A 17,046-nucleotide genomic window follows, 5' to 3' on the forward strand; every position below is an offset into this window, starting at 1 on the left:
TTCTCGTTTTTCTTCCTTGTTCTCATCTGCGTCACAAATATATCGTGAAGTCTTTTTCTTCGATTTCTCCCTTACGCTGGGCATACCATACAAAGCATGTGCAGCAAAGGCATGTGCCATTGTGGCGTATATTCTTGCACCTTTTTTGTGTCTTTTCATTTCATTATTTACTGTTGTCCTCTAGGAGGGCACATGAACTGAAGCCCATAGTTTGAAAGGTGCCGCCTGTTTTGTGCCATTATAAATTGATGCGCCTTGTACCTCAAACCTGAACCTAATGTGAAACCAGTATTTTATTTATACGCGTTTTTGGTTGTAAAACCTGGTTACAAAACAGCATAGCAGCCCACCTGAGAATACGACACTTAAGAGTTTATCTATAGACAATCTGTAGACAATATTAAGATGCAAGTAATATGCATTTTGCATGCAGCTGATCACATACTGAAGGCACATTAAGGTACTTGACATTAAATACTACTAAATATGTGGAGTAAATTGTATGTACCTCATATATTCGGAATTGCTGCAGCAGGTCCAAGTCGGTGCCTTGCTTGGACATATAATATTGTATAAGTCGTTCCATTCCCTGCTCTTCTAAGGAATCAACAATATCGTAATAGGTGTCCTGGTCAGGAATACCATTGAGAGTCTGGAAAGCAGTCAAAACAAGCATCAGTTTGACAAGCCATGTAAACAAAAACAAACAGCTTATAGAAGAGTAGTCCTTTACTACAAAAAAGCCACAGGCCATTTATGCATTGACAAAGTTCTAAAAGCAGTGATATCTTGTTAAATAGACCAGTGTGCCTAAATCTTTCACTATGCTGACAGAAATGGAAGGCCTTTAAAATGTACCTGTAAGTTATGTCATGAAGAAATTATGTGTGCTAATTATGTAAGAATTTTAATGTACACTTATGCTACTTGACATTTACTTTCAGCGTTCACATCATATTTTCTGCATATTCGCTTGCAGCAATCCTAGATGCACCAACCTGCTCACAACTTAGCACTATACAAAAAATTTTGTACAACTGCTGGGTGTGTCCAGATAAGATCAAACATGAGATCCCGGTCACCATTCCCAATTGTGATGAAATTTACTGTAGGTCTAGGCATTACACCCAGAACAATGGTTTCGCAGTTAGTTTTGCGGAAAAAAATTTTGTTCGCCTGAAAAACAATATACAACTTTTGGCCGCAAAAAACGCATTTCCGCTAATTTCGCGATTTCTGAATTTTGAGCGCACCTAGGGAAAAAACGGTGCACTTCTTCGTCACAATATTTATTCCCCTTAAAGAACAAGTGAAATACAATCTTATGAGTCTATTATTTCCCTTGCTTGTCGAAAACTTGGCAAATCGCACAAAATACCTCTATTTCAGGAATTTATTGCTGCAAGCAAGTTAAAGTGAGCATAATGAAAATCGGTACATATTAACTTTGATACTTTCGCTCTCTTTTAAAATAATTCGCGTGGTTTTATCGCGCTCCGTTATACTCGATAATTGGGCTGAAACGTAAGTGCTTTACCAAAAACGCCGAACTTTGAAAATGATTTTCTCAAAAAGGCCATTTTTAATTTTTTTTTTAAATCCCTCTGATTGAAGTCAAGGACGTCATCTACCATTGTGCAGAAAAAAACGTTGGATTATTTTGGTTGCTACCAAGTTATAGTGCGTCAAATGTGACCATGCCAGCCTAGCGGCCGCGTCGTTCGTTATGGGCTGAAACTCGGATATAAGTTGCTAAATATACTTGTACGTGACATAATCACAAATCATCAGCTCCACACCAACAAATGCGCAGCCCGGTGTCATGGTCAAGCAAGCTTTGTCTTGGGATCAACCGTTTGACAAACCCGCAGCAGCGGCCGCTCGATGCTGCGGGCACTCACATTACATGAGTACCGCTTCGACTGCGGATGAGCTCCGCTTGCGCGCCAAACTACGCTCAGAGGACAAACGAGAGAAGGAATGCATCACTGTGAAAGATAAAGGCCGTTAAGTGCCAACAAATGTCATAATATACAACGAAAACTCTGCCGGCAATTTCCCAGTGAGCTCCTTCAATACAGCACGGATGTATTTTTTTCCCTGCTGTTATGCCCGAAGCCGCATAATATCGTGATAAATGCTCGACTTGCGTTGAATATTCTATCTGCGGACGCCCAACAATACAGTATTGTAAAAGCGGTTCTTTAATTAAGGAATGGACTTAGACACACTTCTTTTCACAGCCGGCTGACACAAGTGTTCTGGCACGAGATGAACAACTGCAGTTTGAGTTGCTCGACCATCGGAAGCACGTATGACAGCTTTCTTTAGACGTCAATGGCTTTCTTTTATGCCATATATTGCTCATAGAATGAACCTGATTATATTTAGGCCATCCGAAGAAAGAAAGCAACACATGAGCGCACTACTGGAGGCGCTCACTGGGAAATCGCCGGCAGAGTTTTCGTTGCATATTATGACATTTGTTGGCACTTAACGGCCTTTAACTTTCACAGTGATGCATTCCTTCTCTCGTTTGTCCTCTGAGCGTAGTTTGGCGCGCAAGCGTAGCTCATCCGCAGTCGAAGCGGTACTCATGTAATGTGAGTGCCCGCAGCATCGAGCGGCCGTTGCTGCGGGTTTGTCAAGCGGCTGATCCCAAGACAAAGCTTGCTTGACCATGACACCGGGCTGCGCATTTGTTGGTGTGGAGCTGATGATTTGTGATTATGTCACGTACAAGTATATTTAGCAACTTATATCCAAGTTTCAGCCCATAACGAACGACGCGGCCGCTAGGCTGGCATGGTCACATTTGACGCACTATAACTTGTGAGCAACCAAAATAATGCAACATTTTTTTCTGCACAATGGTAGATGACGTCCTTGACTTCAATCAGAGGGATTTTAAAAAAATTAAAAATGGCCTTTTTGAGAAAACCATTTTCAAAGTTCGGCGTTTTTGGTAAATCACTTACGTTTCAGCCCAATTATCGAGGAAAACGGAGCGCGATAAAACCACGCGAGTTACTTTAAAAGATAGCGAAAGTATCAAAGTTAATATGTACCGATTTTCATTATCCTCACTTTAACTTGCTTGCAGCAATAAATTCCTGAAATAGAGGTATTTTGTGCGATTTTCCAAATCTGCGATTTTTTTCTTCAGAAGTGCTTCGACAAGCAAGGGAAATAATAGACTCATAAGATTGCATTTCACTTGTTCTTTAAGGGGAATAAATATTGTGACGAAGAAGTGCACCGTTTTTTCCCTAGGTGCGCTCAAAATTCAGAAATCGCGAAATTGGTGGAAAAGCGTTTTTTGTGGCCAAAATTTATATATTTTTTGGGGGGCGAACAAAATTTTTTTTCGCAAAACTAACTGCGAAACCATTGTTCTGGGTGTAATGCCTAGACCTACAGTAAATTTCATCACAATCGGGAATGGTGACCGGGACCTCGTGTTCGATCTTATCTGGACACACCCTGCTATCTCTGGCAAAGCCTAGTCAGAATCACATTCTGCTTCTGCATGTATTAAGAATTGTTCTGCAAGAGCATGGAGGCATATCCATCCCACAACCACCTGCTTTGCAAAATTTGCACAGTATTTATTGGTCAGTGTCAGCATTTCCATATTGTGTGACAATAGTGCCCAAAACTGACTTTCACTATCAGCAAGCAACAACTCCATAGGTTCTTCCAAAAAATAAAGAGCAAGCGTAAGTAAAACAAGAGCAAAAACAAAGTACCACACTGTTTCTTTCCATTTTTACTTCATTAAAAACTGCACATCAAGAATGCAAACTGGTAATGAATAATGCCATGGGATATAACCTGTGTAAGTTTCATAAACAATTATAAGGCTACAAGTATATGTACCTTGTTGATGAGTGTCATGGAGTATACCAACAGCTCCATGTCTGCAGAGTCCCTTTCATTCAGCAACATCATTATGTTGGACCATGGTCTGGCACCTAAAGACAAAACCATTCAACTATTCAGAGGAAACATTTTGTTCTCTCCATAATGAAACTTTAGGGCTGGTTGGCCTGAATTCACAGGATCAATAGCTATAAAATCAGAAAGTTACACATAGCCAGCTGGTGCTTTAAGCAGCTGTATATTTAAAGGTGGACATAGCAAATACTAGTCATTCCAAGACAAAAGCTGATCAAGTGTGTGTGTGTTTTTATTTTCTGGAAAATTGATGTAATTTTAGCTTCTCCAATTGCCAAACATGGTTTTTAGTTATTCAGTGAGTATATGGTCATGAAAGTTTACCAGATTTCACTATGTGAACAAAGCACACCTGGTTTTCTCAGCACGTGTTGTAGCCCTTCTGCTTCTAGTAGCAAACTCCTATTTGGTGCTCTTATATAGCAGGTTAAGACTATTGCTGCCATATGAGAAATGTGCCATTAATGAAAGCAGCTGGTGAGACCTAAGCTATAGACAGATTGCTACAAGTTTACATAAGCATGCAGGAAATGTACAGTGGGTTTATGTAATTTGACTCAGATCATGCGTGCAACAAAGCAGGCACCAGTGTTAACTAAGCTTCCTGCAGCTGGCCAATAGAAGTTGTTACTTTGCCCCAGTAGCTGGTGAAAAACAAGATGGCAACGGTTGTTTGCATAATGGCACGTGGTAGTGCAAGGCATATAATAGCATATAGAATGCAGGAAGCCCTACTTCGATCGTCATGCCTGCTTTAATTTAAAGTTCTGTCACCACTTCCAACAAAAACATTTGCCCGGCTAGACAAGAAAGCCAGAAAGCCAGGAACTTCTTTCTTGCAGTGTAGCTGCTCGCATTACTCAAGCCATGACAGTATACACATGGAAACAATCTCCGCACAAGTGACAAAATGGCAACTAGACTAAAGAGAATTTGTTTTTTTTTATATGTGAAAATGCAAGACTGATAATCTTGCATTAATGAACTTTTAATTTGGCATAATAACTAGTATATAATGTATAACGTGATTTTATCCATAAATTCCTCACCGTTCAACCCCTAATCCACTGTTTTCATGATCTTAACTTAGATCATAACTAGCTTTGCATCCCATCATTGCTGATATTTTCGAATAAAAACTGACCTTTTATGATTAAATCACCATACCTTTACTAATATACTTTGCAGTTATGCCCAGGAATGTGAATTTTGACCAGAAATTAGCCCAATTAAACCAAATCAAGATGCATATTACTAGTAAATGTATAATACAAGTGATCTTACCTCTTTCATGGTCAACCACATTGACGGCATTCATGAGAAGGGCACTGTTGTTCTCTGTGTACTCCACAAAGACAAGAAGAAGCTTCAAAGCTGTCTTCACCACCAGGCGGTACTAGAGGTACAAAACAGAAAAGATAATATCAACAAACACAGACCACGCAAGATCAATATTTCAAATGTGATAAAAAAAAAAGATAGAAAGCATGCTTAGGTGCCTATGACGATAACCAACGTGGAAAAATGAAACCAAATGTGAACGAAAATGCGAAAAGTGAAACAAAATGCCTGCATGCCCCCCACTCCCCACCCGCACCACCATACAAAATAAATAAAACCCTTCCAGTAACAACTTGAAAGAGCAATGCAATAAAATATTCTATCATTCATTTCAGGCCCCACAAACAGTTGATTGTCAAATGTTTGCTCCTTCAGCCTAAGGAGGATGAAAAAAAGAGCAACAAAAATGGATGTAAAAAGGGGGGGGGGGTGCAAACTGCCTGAGATTGACCATAAGTGGTGGACACCACACACAAACTTGCTCCAGAGAGACCAAGAAGTGCAGTCCTGTGTGTATGTGGCAACACAGTATATTACTGTCATCAAGTACTTTTACTGGAAAAAATAAATATCAGCCCTAATGTTTCCCATGGTTTATTTTTAGAGTGGACGTAGCCGTGCAAAGCCCTTTTATTTTGTGAGCCTCTAGAATTTTTATTATTTCCCAATATTAATAACTTGTGATATTTAAGGGCAGGTTAAGGGTGCAAATCAGGTAAACTCTAACATTCCATGTAAGGAAAAGAGTAAAACTCAGTCATTACCAAATGTCTACACCCACTAAACAAAACATTTGGGCTTCAAAATAGCCAGGCCTTGCAGAAACACACAAAATAGCACATAGTAACTATTTCACGCACTATGTAGCATTAGTGCAGTGTAGTGCAGCGTTTTCTAGGTGAATAAAAAGACAGTGCATATGTGCACATGACTAGAAGGCAGAAAACAATGACACTTGCGAAAGCAACAGACGTAAGCCCCACTTTTGTGTGCACAAGCTCAATGATGTTCACACATTGCAATGACTGGGTGACAAAAATAAATTATTAAGTGCATAAAAAAGGTTGCAGTGGTGCCTCGCATGTATCCTCACAATTATTCTGAGAACAGCTCCTCCAGGATGCAAAGTTACCCATGGCTAGGGTAAGTTAGTTAAGGGGTACCAGCAGACTGCACAAAAAAGCTCTGTAAAACACATAGAGGCCGCAGGCTACAGATTCAAGCCTCTTCTCTCCACAATGTATAATGTGTGCACTCCAGGTACCATTTGGTTATTTCAACAATGGTGCTAACTGTATTCAGGATTGTGCACAGAATGAAACACCATCATTCAGGCACTGAGCACATAGAGGTACAATATACTATCTGGGTAAGTGTAGATTTGAGTATGCACAGTACTTTAAGAGTGTGCCAAGACCCATGTGCATACATATCTCTCTTCTTCATTACTCATTTCCATTAATCAGCAAGCTTTGTTTTCATTTCCTGTTTACCCTTTTAGCACAAACATTAAATCGAATGTCATTAAAATGAAGTATTCTGTCTCCTGCCTTTATTACAACTGCCCTTCCACCATCTGCTCATGTCAGTACAAGGCTACTGAAGTTTAGAGGTGCAGAAAAAGGAAAAGAAGGTGTGAAGTGATGTGCCATTATATCTGTGCCATAAAGCCATTGAAAAGTGGATATCAGCACGTGACTGAACAGTGCATCACGACCAAGAGGAGAGCCATTAATTAGAGTGCCACAACAACTGTCCTTTACGTCCACAATTCCACAGAAAAATGCTTATTCCCGAAACAAATGCATGCACAAGCAGAAAAAAAGGCAGCCACAAAACCATGCATGCCAGGATGACGCCAACGCACTCGTACAAGGTCAACAGTGGTACCCACAAAAGCAACCAGCACCAAAAGCTCTGTCTGCATTCGCACAGCATTGCAAGAAGCTGTTCATGACCAAGAAAGTCAAGCCACAGGACCAGCCAGGAGCAAGCACACAAGCATAGCAGCTGCACACATAAGGTGCATGACACATGTACACATGACGCAATATGATAAGAGCAATAAAGGGACTCACCCATCTATAGTACTGAAAAGTGTTACCAAAGGTACAGGGGAAAAAATGCGGAAGGGATGGGCACAGGGGAGAAAACAGGAGAGGCTCGTTAGTTATGCATGTTCATAGCTCAAGCATATATGCATAAGACTTCTACATGCTTTGCACATCAGCCATAAGATGCCAGCACTTGATGAGACCATGCGCAAAAGCCACAGAAACAGAGACCAACAAAAACTTGCACAATGGCACTCACCAAAAGTGGAGCAGTTTGCCAATTAGCTCACTTTCACCAGAAAGAAACATGACCTTTTTGACTGGCTTCCACTTGCTATTTCAGTCTGATGTCTTATTTTACTTTGCAAAACAGGGAGGTTGTACAGATTTTTTTTTTCCTCACGGCAGCCACATTTTCTATGAAGGCAAAAATGCTTGAGGCCCGTGCATTTAGATTTAGGTGCACGTTAAAGAACCCCAGGTGGTCGAAATTTCCAGATTCCTCCACTATGGCATCCCTCAACAATTGAATGTTGTGTTAAACCTCAACAAAGAAAAGATTTCTTTCTGAATTAACATTTATTATCATTATCCATAATAATAATAATAATAATAATAATAATAATAATAATAATAATAATAATAATAATAATAATAATAATAATAATAATAATAACTATTATTATTATTATTATTATTATTATTATTATTATTATTATTATTATTATTATTATTATTATTATTATTATTCAGATTTAAGGTTTTAAGTACAGATTTCTCTGTTCCTAGATTATTTCCTTCCTCAGGCAACACATTAAATGACATAGCATGAAACATTTTTGCTAAATGGTGGACTTCGCATCCACTTGAAAATGTCCAGCTCAAGTGTCACCCTGTAGACAGGTTATTGCATCATACCTCAGTCCCCACCTAATTCTGATGATGACACTCAAGGCTTAATTGGTTGGAATAGGTGTTATGTAAGGATGTACACCGATAGAGAAGTCACAAAACATATTGTTTCAATTCTGTTGTAACATTTTCCTGGCTTATGCTTATCAAATCGTACCTCCTGCGTTTATGGAATTCGGGCACGCTGGCCGAAAGTGATAATTTCCAGTCTGCATCCTGAGCCGATCCAGGATGTGATGCGACTCGACATAGTATGGACGCGAAAACAATGTCCCGACAACGGAATCGTGTACGTAGAAGTGTCGCGTACGGAATTCAGTCTGGCTTTCCTTGACGCGCGAACACTGCAGAAAACGTAGCGGAGGGGGGGGGGGGGGCACTCTGGTAATACAGTTGTGAGGAGAAGCGATTGGGAAGGAACCATGCGCCTTGGTCCAGAGTAAGCGCGACCCTCACACTTTCAGAAAGCACCCGCTGCTCGGGCTTGTACGGGGATTACGTTAGTGGCCGTCATTGCGGTGGCGCGCCCGCAGCTGACGAGCACCTCCGAGTTGATGGAACTGTCGGGGCCTGCCCAACGCATGCGGGCCGACATCAAGGCACAGCAGATTGAGGTCAGAAGTAATCCGCACGATTTACCTGCCGTCATTCGCAGCTAAAGAACTCTAGTTTTCTTTCTTTTTTTCCCCTCTCTTTCGTTTAGGTCCGGCGCCAGTATACCGGCGCACGTGCGCGGGTTTTCTGACCCTCAACACGGACAGGCCGCCGCGACACGCCAGTGCATGGCAAAGCACCCTGGCTTATATATATATATATATATGTATGTGTGTGTGTGTGTGTGTGTGTGTGTGTGTGTGTGTGTGTGTGTGTGTGTGTGTGTGTGTGTGTGTGTGTGTGTGTGTGTGCGCGCGCGCGCGCGCGCCTCAATCGTGACATTTTTGCGGTTACATTGCGAAGTATGAACACGCACGGCATCAGCGAATTGAATATCATCTCTCTTTGTCTCACTCGCACACACACACACGAAGTTTATTTTCTTGTCCGCATAAAAATGACCCGACGTAGTCATCGCGCGGAAACGCGGGCGATAGGGAGCCAAGCATGCCACCATGCCACGAACACTGGGCGAAAGAAAACGACCATGCAGAAGAAGCATGCGCCACCTCATGCGGTACCCATCGCATCAGGGCCGAATAACGTGCGTGTGGGTCAGGCTGCGCTCACCTTGGAAGCAATGAGAGAGTAGAGCCATTGGATTGTCTCGTTGTGCTCCACGACGCCATTCATGCCGTCCACGTAGAGCATAACCTGCCCCAAAGCTGGTGGGCGGGGAAAGCACATTGTGTTTGATCGAAGGATGCCGGTACAATATAAGTTAGCGACCTTCAACAGCATCATCACTGCAGACGACCGTGGGCACAGCGACGACTGCAGTATCCGTCCATCACCGTCCGCACGGTCGTTTCCCATCAGCCACCAAAATTAACCTAACTAAACTGCGGATTCGTAAGCCAATAATACGTAACTACAACGGGTCTGGGTCCAGCAATCGTAGCCACCGTACCAACGCATCGCCAAAGATATAACCAAATAAAAACTATTAAAGCGCACAAATACACACTTACAGATATAATTTTTTAAATAAATCCAAAGTACACATCAACATAACGGCAGGAAGAATGTAGCTAAGCCTAATCGGCCCAATATTACCACAGTCCCTCAGTACTTAACAACGACTTCACTGAAAGCTTACTACATCCGTGACAACCGAGACCGCATGCTTCTGTACGATCTTGGAGGCCATGCTACAGCGAACAAATCGAGACAATACACTGCATATTGAAGCAACGTCGGATACACTGCAAAAGTAAGAAAAGAGTACACTGAGCAAACACAAAAAGATCGAGACAACGCACTGAAAACGAAAGCAAAGTCGCATACACAGAAAAAAGAAGGAAAGAATAAGCAGCAATCATGACAGCTGACACCACCGAAAAGCGTCATCAGAGGCGACAGCAAGCTTTCCGCAGTAAACAGACAAAAAGTGTTTACAGTTCTCTGCCCTAGTTTTGTCCAGAAAGATCTAAATAATAATAATAATAATAATAATAATAATAATAATAATAATAATAATAATAATAATAATAATAATAATAATAATAATAATAATAATAATAATGATGATGATGATGATGATGATAGATAGATAGATAGATAGATAGATAGATAGATAGATAGATAGATAGATAGATAGATAGATAGATAGATAGATAGATAGATAGATAGATAGATAGATAGATGTCAGAGATCAATGTTTTATATTATTTCGCCATACGGCCATCGGTGATGTTTCCACATGAATACGAAATCTTGATTTCTTCTCTACTATGCTTGCATAAAAATTATTAAGGAGATACGCAGTATGAAGGAATGCCGCGCAGTGCAGGTATCAGCATTGTTCGAATGGTGTCAACATGCCAAATCTGAATTAATCTCAAACCGCATTACGCCATTTGCGTAAAACCTATTATATAATCAATCTTCTCTCAATCTGTTCAATGAATGGTGTTGACCAGCAGAGGTCACCATAGGTAGCAATATCGCGAGTTGGGCTAGTTGGTGGATGTTCATCGTAAAATATATACCAGCGCAACAGGGTTAGACTACGTACAGAAAGAAGGAATGCAGACACAGCGCTGAGCTCACAAATTTATTATTGAAAAAGAAGGAACATATATAGGTAACAATGAGTCTTCAAAATCCGTTCCTTCTTTTTCAATAATGTGTTCCTTCTTTTTCAATAGTAAATTTAGCTGTGAGTTCAGCATTGTGTTCATTCCTTCTTTCAGTCCGTAGCCTAACCCTGTTGCGCTGGCATATATTTTACGATGGTCACCACAGGGGTTGGGGAGTGTTCACCGTCCGCCAGGTCGCATACTTTAGCAGCCCTAATCAACAGATGCATTTCATTATCGACATGTAGTATACCGCTGGAATGAACCTTGCATAAACAAACTTCCATATTTTGATCACGAGAATGACACACTTATTTTGCGTGCCTCACTCGATACACAGTTAATCCTGTTCCTGGACACATACAGATTATTATTATTATTATTATTATTATTATTATTATTATTATTATTATTATATTATTATTATTATTATTATTATTATTATTATTATTATTATTATTGTTGTTGTTGGTGCTGATGAGCGTTGTGGGTCCGGGGCATACCCTTCCATCTTTTGCCTCGCAAGTTTCCCGTTTTACCAGACATCAAAGTAGCATGTACAGCTGAAATATACGGTTTTAATTCAAAGAAGTTAAAGCGAGAGGAGCACAGTTTCGCTTGAAACAATCGGACTATTCTCCGGCCAAGATCATCGGCCTATGTGCGCGCAACTAATTACGCTGCCTAGAAGGCATATTGAAATGGCAAGGCGCCTCGCAAACCTACCTCTAAGGATGTAATTTTGGTAATTCTGGTCTGACTCGGACCCCACTTTGATGAGGCAAGCGAGGCCGTCATTCTGCACGAACTCGTGCACCAGGTCTTTGTCATCCTGAAACGGGAAGCAAACGACACTGTCAGCCGCTGCGAAGCGCGAGGGACCGTTCGCTGTGAGCTGATCGGCAAATGATGAGCACCAGGTGCATGCATAAATGCCTAACCAGGGGCTGCAATACTGTATGCACGTCCTTGGAGCACACCGCAGAGGCAGGAAAAAGAAAAAAAAAGAGAAAGAAGCGCGTGCTGCTGCATATCCTGTTTGACATCACTGTTAGTCGCAACACAACCAGGGCCACTCCCGCAAGGTTCCATCAATGTTCACAGAAATGCGAGAAACAGCGCGAGAAACTGTATGCAATGAGGAAAGTAATAAAACGGGCCTCGTGTACGCGAACAAATGCTATGTCGACTGAAGACCGTTATACTAGAGGACGCACAGGCAAGCGAGAAACAAAAATTAATAAAGAGAAAAATAAATAAATAAATATAGCGTAAAACACAACGCAGTTTGGCTGCCTTATGTTCGAAAATGACAAAAACACCCTAATACACTATGACAAGCAAATAAGCACTAAGCAACTAAACAGAGACCGCGCGCTATCTTTCAGCTTCGGCGGCCAACTGCGCCTGCAAGAAACTGAATGACTGTCCGTATGTCCTCAAAATGGCGCGCGTGGACGCAGCTAACAACGAGAACCCCCGCCCCAAGAGAAAAAAGAAGAAGTAAATAAGCATAACGATAGCATATATGAACGCGCATATCGTAGTAGCGCAAAAGTAACGTGAAAGAAAAGAAAGAGAAGAAGGAGAGGAAAGACAGACAGGCGCTATTCTATAGCAGCGCCTGTATGTCTTTCCTCTCGTTCTTCTGTTTCCTTTATTTTACGTTTCTTTTGCGCTACTACAATACGTGCAGTAAACACAAACTCGCCCAAGAAGAAGTTATCCTGAGACATGAACGCGTATTATGAACGCAAGCCAGCGCCCGAGCGTCGCTTTCAGTCTCATCCCGCTGAGTGACCAGGAAATGATCATTCCATCCCAAGTGCACGAGGGGTTTTTTGCGGAGTCGTGGCTGTGGAACATGGGGAGGCCCTTACGTTCAAGTTTTATAGTTGGCACTGCTGGCTTTGGCCGAGTAGTATGTTGGGGGAACTTATCAAACCAATTTAGCAGCGTGATGGATGCTGTTTAGAGACAGAATAATTGAGAGAGCGCGATTAATGCACACATGTGCATCGTGTAGCGTAAGTCTGCAGGAAAGCGAAGAGCTCTAGATGTATGCGGTGTATGGCGAGGTTTGAAAGAGTAGACAGCAGTCGCGTTGTAGCTGAGACAGTATATGTGAGACCGCGAAGGAAACAACGGGCGTAATTATATAGCCCGAAGCCACAGGTGGTTGCCTCGAGCTCCGCCATATACCGTGCTGCCACGATGGGCATTATGAGAAGCTTTTTCTAGGTCAACTTCAATAATTGCCTTTCGTTTTTGTGGTTTTCTTTTCTTTCGTATACACCTTTTGCGTTATTTCGTCAGACCGCCGGTTTGCGTCCCCCATATTTTGGCTGAGCAAAACCATGCAGTCGAGCACGCGTCTCCTCTAGCCCGGTCGTGGCTGCGTCATTCCAGGGCGCTCGCACGACGCAAACGTATGTACATTGATGTGTTTGTTGAAATTCCCGCCTTCTTTCTACAAAAAGAAAACGAGTTAACTCAGATGAACGCTAATAAACTTCGGTCTGAGTTAGGTCTCAGTCAGCTTTTCCTTTTGCCATGCATTCAATAGCGTTTAAAAGCCGCAAGCTCATTTTCAGACCAAACTTTTATAAAGCCGTTTCCATTTCCACGGGGCGTCAAATTTCTGTTAAAAGTTCCCCGTATACGGCTTGTGCTGCGCGGAAGCCAATCATCTCGAGGAAAATGTGCTCATTTCAGTAAACATCAGCGCGTGCATACCAAAGGACGAACAAAAATTCAGGCCGCGCACTTGTTGATCCTATATGGAAACCGCCTAGAAAGAAAACACTGCGGCGCAAAAGCTCGAAGCGGGCCACCCTTAGTCGCATAGTGTCCCATTCACTCGAGTCTCTCACGCGTCGAGAACTCGCGGCCGGAAAAGACCTAGAACGAATCATAAACGAAACGAATGCGCACAGGCAAATGGTTTCTCAACCGTGGCATCGCTATCGGAAACCGTATTGCACGACCCTTCCTGCGCCGGGTGGCGATGCGCCCGTGTTTACACAAGCTTGTGCAAGTTCAGCCGGCGCCGTGAACCAGACGCAGCGTTCCTTTAAAGCGCGCCTGGAGCCTGTCACTCGCTTTTGCCACTACCGAATGACGAAGCGGACGCCGGATGCATCCCGGCCCCGATCCTCGCGCGCCACAGCGGAGGAGCTCGCTTCTCGGTGACTTTGAAAACACCCACACGTGCATACAGAGTGACACGGGCACATAACGCGGCCGTGCAGCGATGCATCTGCTCCAGTGCTTCTGCACTGAAAACCGCACCAAGCAACGACAAATAAAGCACTACACACCAAATGCAAAGAATAATCGGTCCACTTGTGTATTAACGCGATAGCGTAGAGAGCTCGTGTCGCAGAAATTCCGCCGTCGGCGTCGGTGTCGGCACCGTCGGTTGTGAGCGAAAAATCGAGAAAGAAGCAAATAAAATAACGAATAAAAATTTCGGTCCCATTGAGGATCGAACCCGGGCCGTTCGCGTGGCAAGCAGGTGTCCTACCACAAAGCCACGATGTTACTTGCAGCTACTTCGAAAAAAAAAAAAAACACTACATAAATGCCGTGTAGTGGAAGGAGTCTCCTTAACGCATTTTGTTCGACAGGCCACCATAACAGGTGTCACGACGAAAACGAGCCCATTCGGCGATTTGTAGGCGCATTTGGGAGGCCATCAAACTACATTGAAAAAGGCCGGGATAGTGCAGCCATCGCCGCTAAAAACACACACGAACTTTCAAACAGCTCTAAAAATGGACAACTATGTCCATCTAGCGGAAAACGTATCAAGCCAACGCCGGCTTTCCAGAGGAGGCGTCGATCAAGCCAGCGCCTCTGATCAAGCAAACAGCAAACGCTAGATAATGTGCTTGTGAGACATTGTGAGACTCTTCATGGCCTCCGAGATGGTGAGCGCGCGGCGTGTATCTTGGAGACCATGCGACTCTTGCTTTAGATTTAAAAAAATTGGACCATCTCCCCGAAGGGAACCCTGATGGGATGCGAAGCAACAGCGTTGCGCACGGGTGGCGTCACGGGTTGAACGGCGCTAACACGGGTGCTGCGGTGAGCGCTGGATGATTCGTTTGAAGCGAAACTCGGTGTAGCGTTTACTGGTGTAAACATTTGTTTGAAACGCAGACACGGGAGGCGAGCGGGCGTTGGAGCCGGCAGCTGCGGTAGCCACCCTAGCTGCGGGCGCTCCGGCGGGTGAGGGAGAGAGTGACGTGCGCGCGCACCTGCGAGGGAAGCGTGCGAGGGGAGCGTGACGTCAACGCCCAGCTGCGGCGTGACCTACTTGGCACCGCACCAACTGCGCCGAGGGAAGCGCGTTGCCTCGCGTTTGTGCAGACGGAGGGACAGCGTTACACAGGCTAGTCAAAGAGCTGCTTCGCATCTAAAAACCTGTACCATTCGCGCGCGTGTGCGTGTGTCTGTGTAACAATACATATTAATAAGTATGCACTTAGTGGTTGAAGTGCGCACTAGGGGCCGGATTTCGCTATTGCGTTCAACTCTTAAAGGCGAAGCTTAAAGGTCCCCCAATTTTTTGAGACGACTGGCCGTTTTTCCTACCCACATTCTGCAGCGACGCGCCTTTTTTTCAAAGTTCGTCACGTTAAGTTCTGGTCTGACGTAACACAGCGGCGGCATTTCCTGCGCGCCCGGTGCGCTTAGTTTCGATGTCGCCTCGACCGGGGCCTTCAATTTCGATGATTCACGTTTCAGAGACTTATTTCACTTTTGGCGACTAAGCAACCTTCAGATACAGGATAACCCCCGCCACCAGGGGCGTAGCCAGAAATTTTTTTCGGGGGGGGGGGGGGTTCAACCATACTTTATGTATTTTCGTGCGTGCGTTTGTATGTGCGCGTGTATATATACGCAAGCAAAATTTTGTTATGTTGTTATGGCGCTCGACTGCTGACCCGAAGGTCGCGGGATCGAATCCCGGCCGCGGCGGCTGCATTTTCGATGGAGGCGAAAATGTTTGAGGCCCGTGTACTTAGATTTAGGTGCACGTTAAAGAACCCCAGGTGGTCGAAATTTCCGGAGCCCTCTACTACGGCGTCTCTCATAATCATATCGTGGTTTTGGGACGTTAAACCCCAGATATTATTATTATTATTATCAGATACAGGATAGTTAATTACTAATGCTAGTGCAGGGTAGTTATAGGCACTACCATAGTCCCTCTTATGGCACTACTAACGCATCAGGTGGCCATAACCTGCGTTCATCTTATTTCTAGGAAAACACCTAAACAAACAAAGAAAGAAGGAACACCGTGAATACGGAACAGGTATGCGACACTAAACGTTCCATGCAGTTTCACAGAGAAAGACAAAACGACCGTTGTCATCTTTCATCAATTTTGAGGAAGCGCTCTAAAATCTATACAAAAGTATATAAAACACGCGACTCACCTGAAAAATTTGCTTGAGGGAGAACAGTGCCCGTCGCAGTTCTCGTCCTGTCGAGTTGAGCAACTTCTCTGCAAAGTACCGAAATTGCTGGTTAATCGACAGTAAATTTTAAATTCCACTGGCTTGAGTAGTTCCTTGATTGGGACGTAGCAAACTTCCTGTTATGATTATTGTGCACGCAGAAAAAGCAAGAGAACCAGAAACACTGCCCGAATGCAGCACATAAGGATCGAACGAGCTTTGCAGGATCATTTCACACAGACAAATGTAAACGAAACAATTTCTCGGCCAAAACAAACTACGCGCATGTATACATAAGCCGCCTTGCGACGATGTCTCATGAACTGCGTGCGGTGCAAACGGAAACAGCTGCGATAGGCTTACTAAAAAACTCCACAACAGCAGACTAAATATACACAAACCCTACAGTCGTCTAAATCAAGTTGCTACGTCGTTAAAGACTGTACTTTTTTTTTTTTTTTTTGCGGGCACTGGTAACTTCGTTGTACACGTAACAAGTGGCTGTTAGCAATTTATCGTTTTCCAAGCGCTCAATGAGACACGAAACGCTTTATCACAACATATCGCGAGCCCTGT

The 17,046-nt window shown here is 43.3% G+C and overlaps 1 protein-coding gene across 2 annotated transcripts in view; it reads right to left on the minus strand.

Annotated features, from left to right (window-relative positions):
- Nucleotides 1–17,046, minus strand: part of LOC119373178 (serine-rich adhesin for platelets) — a 207,557-nt gene that overhangs the window by 35,987 nt on the left and 154,524 nt on the right. For both annotated transcript variants that reach the window (XM_037643189.2, XM_049419791.1), the window contains 6 exons: nt 16,450–16,517; nt 11,726–11,831; nt 9,489–9,583; nt 5,242–5,353; nt 3,880–3,974; nt 509–652 (listed from right to left, as the gene is read on the minus strand). In XM_037643189.2, coding sequence (XP_037499117.2) covers nt 509–652; nt 3,880–3,974; nt 5,242–5,353; nt 9,489–9,583; nt 11,726–11,831; nt 16,450–16,517 — 620 coding nt within the window. The remainder of the gene's footprint in view (nt 1–508; nt 653–3,879; nt 3,975–5,241; nt 5,354–9,488; nt 9,584–11,725; nt 11,832–16,449; nt 16,518–17,046) is intronic.

This window comes from Rhipicephalus sanguineus, chromosome 1, assembly GCF_013339695.2.
Source record: "Rhipicephalus sanguineus isolate Rsan-2018 chromosome 1, BIME_Rsan_1.4, whole genome shotgun sequence".
Classification (NCBI taxonomy): domain Eukaryota; kingdom Metazoa; phylum Arthropoda; class Arachnida; order Ixodida; family Ixodidae; genus Rhipicephalus; species Rhipicephalus sanguineus.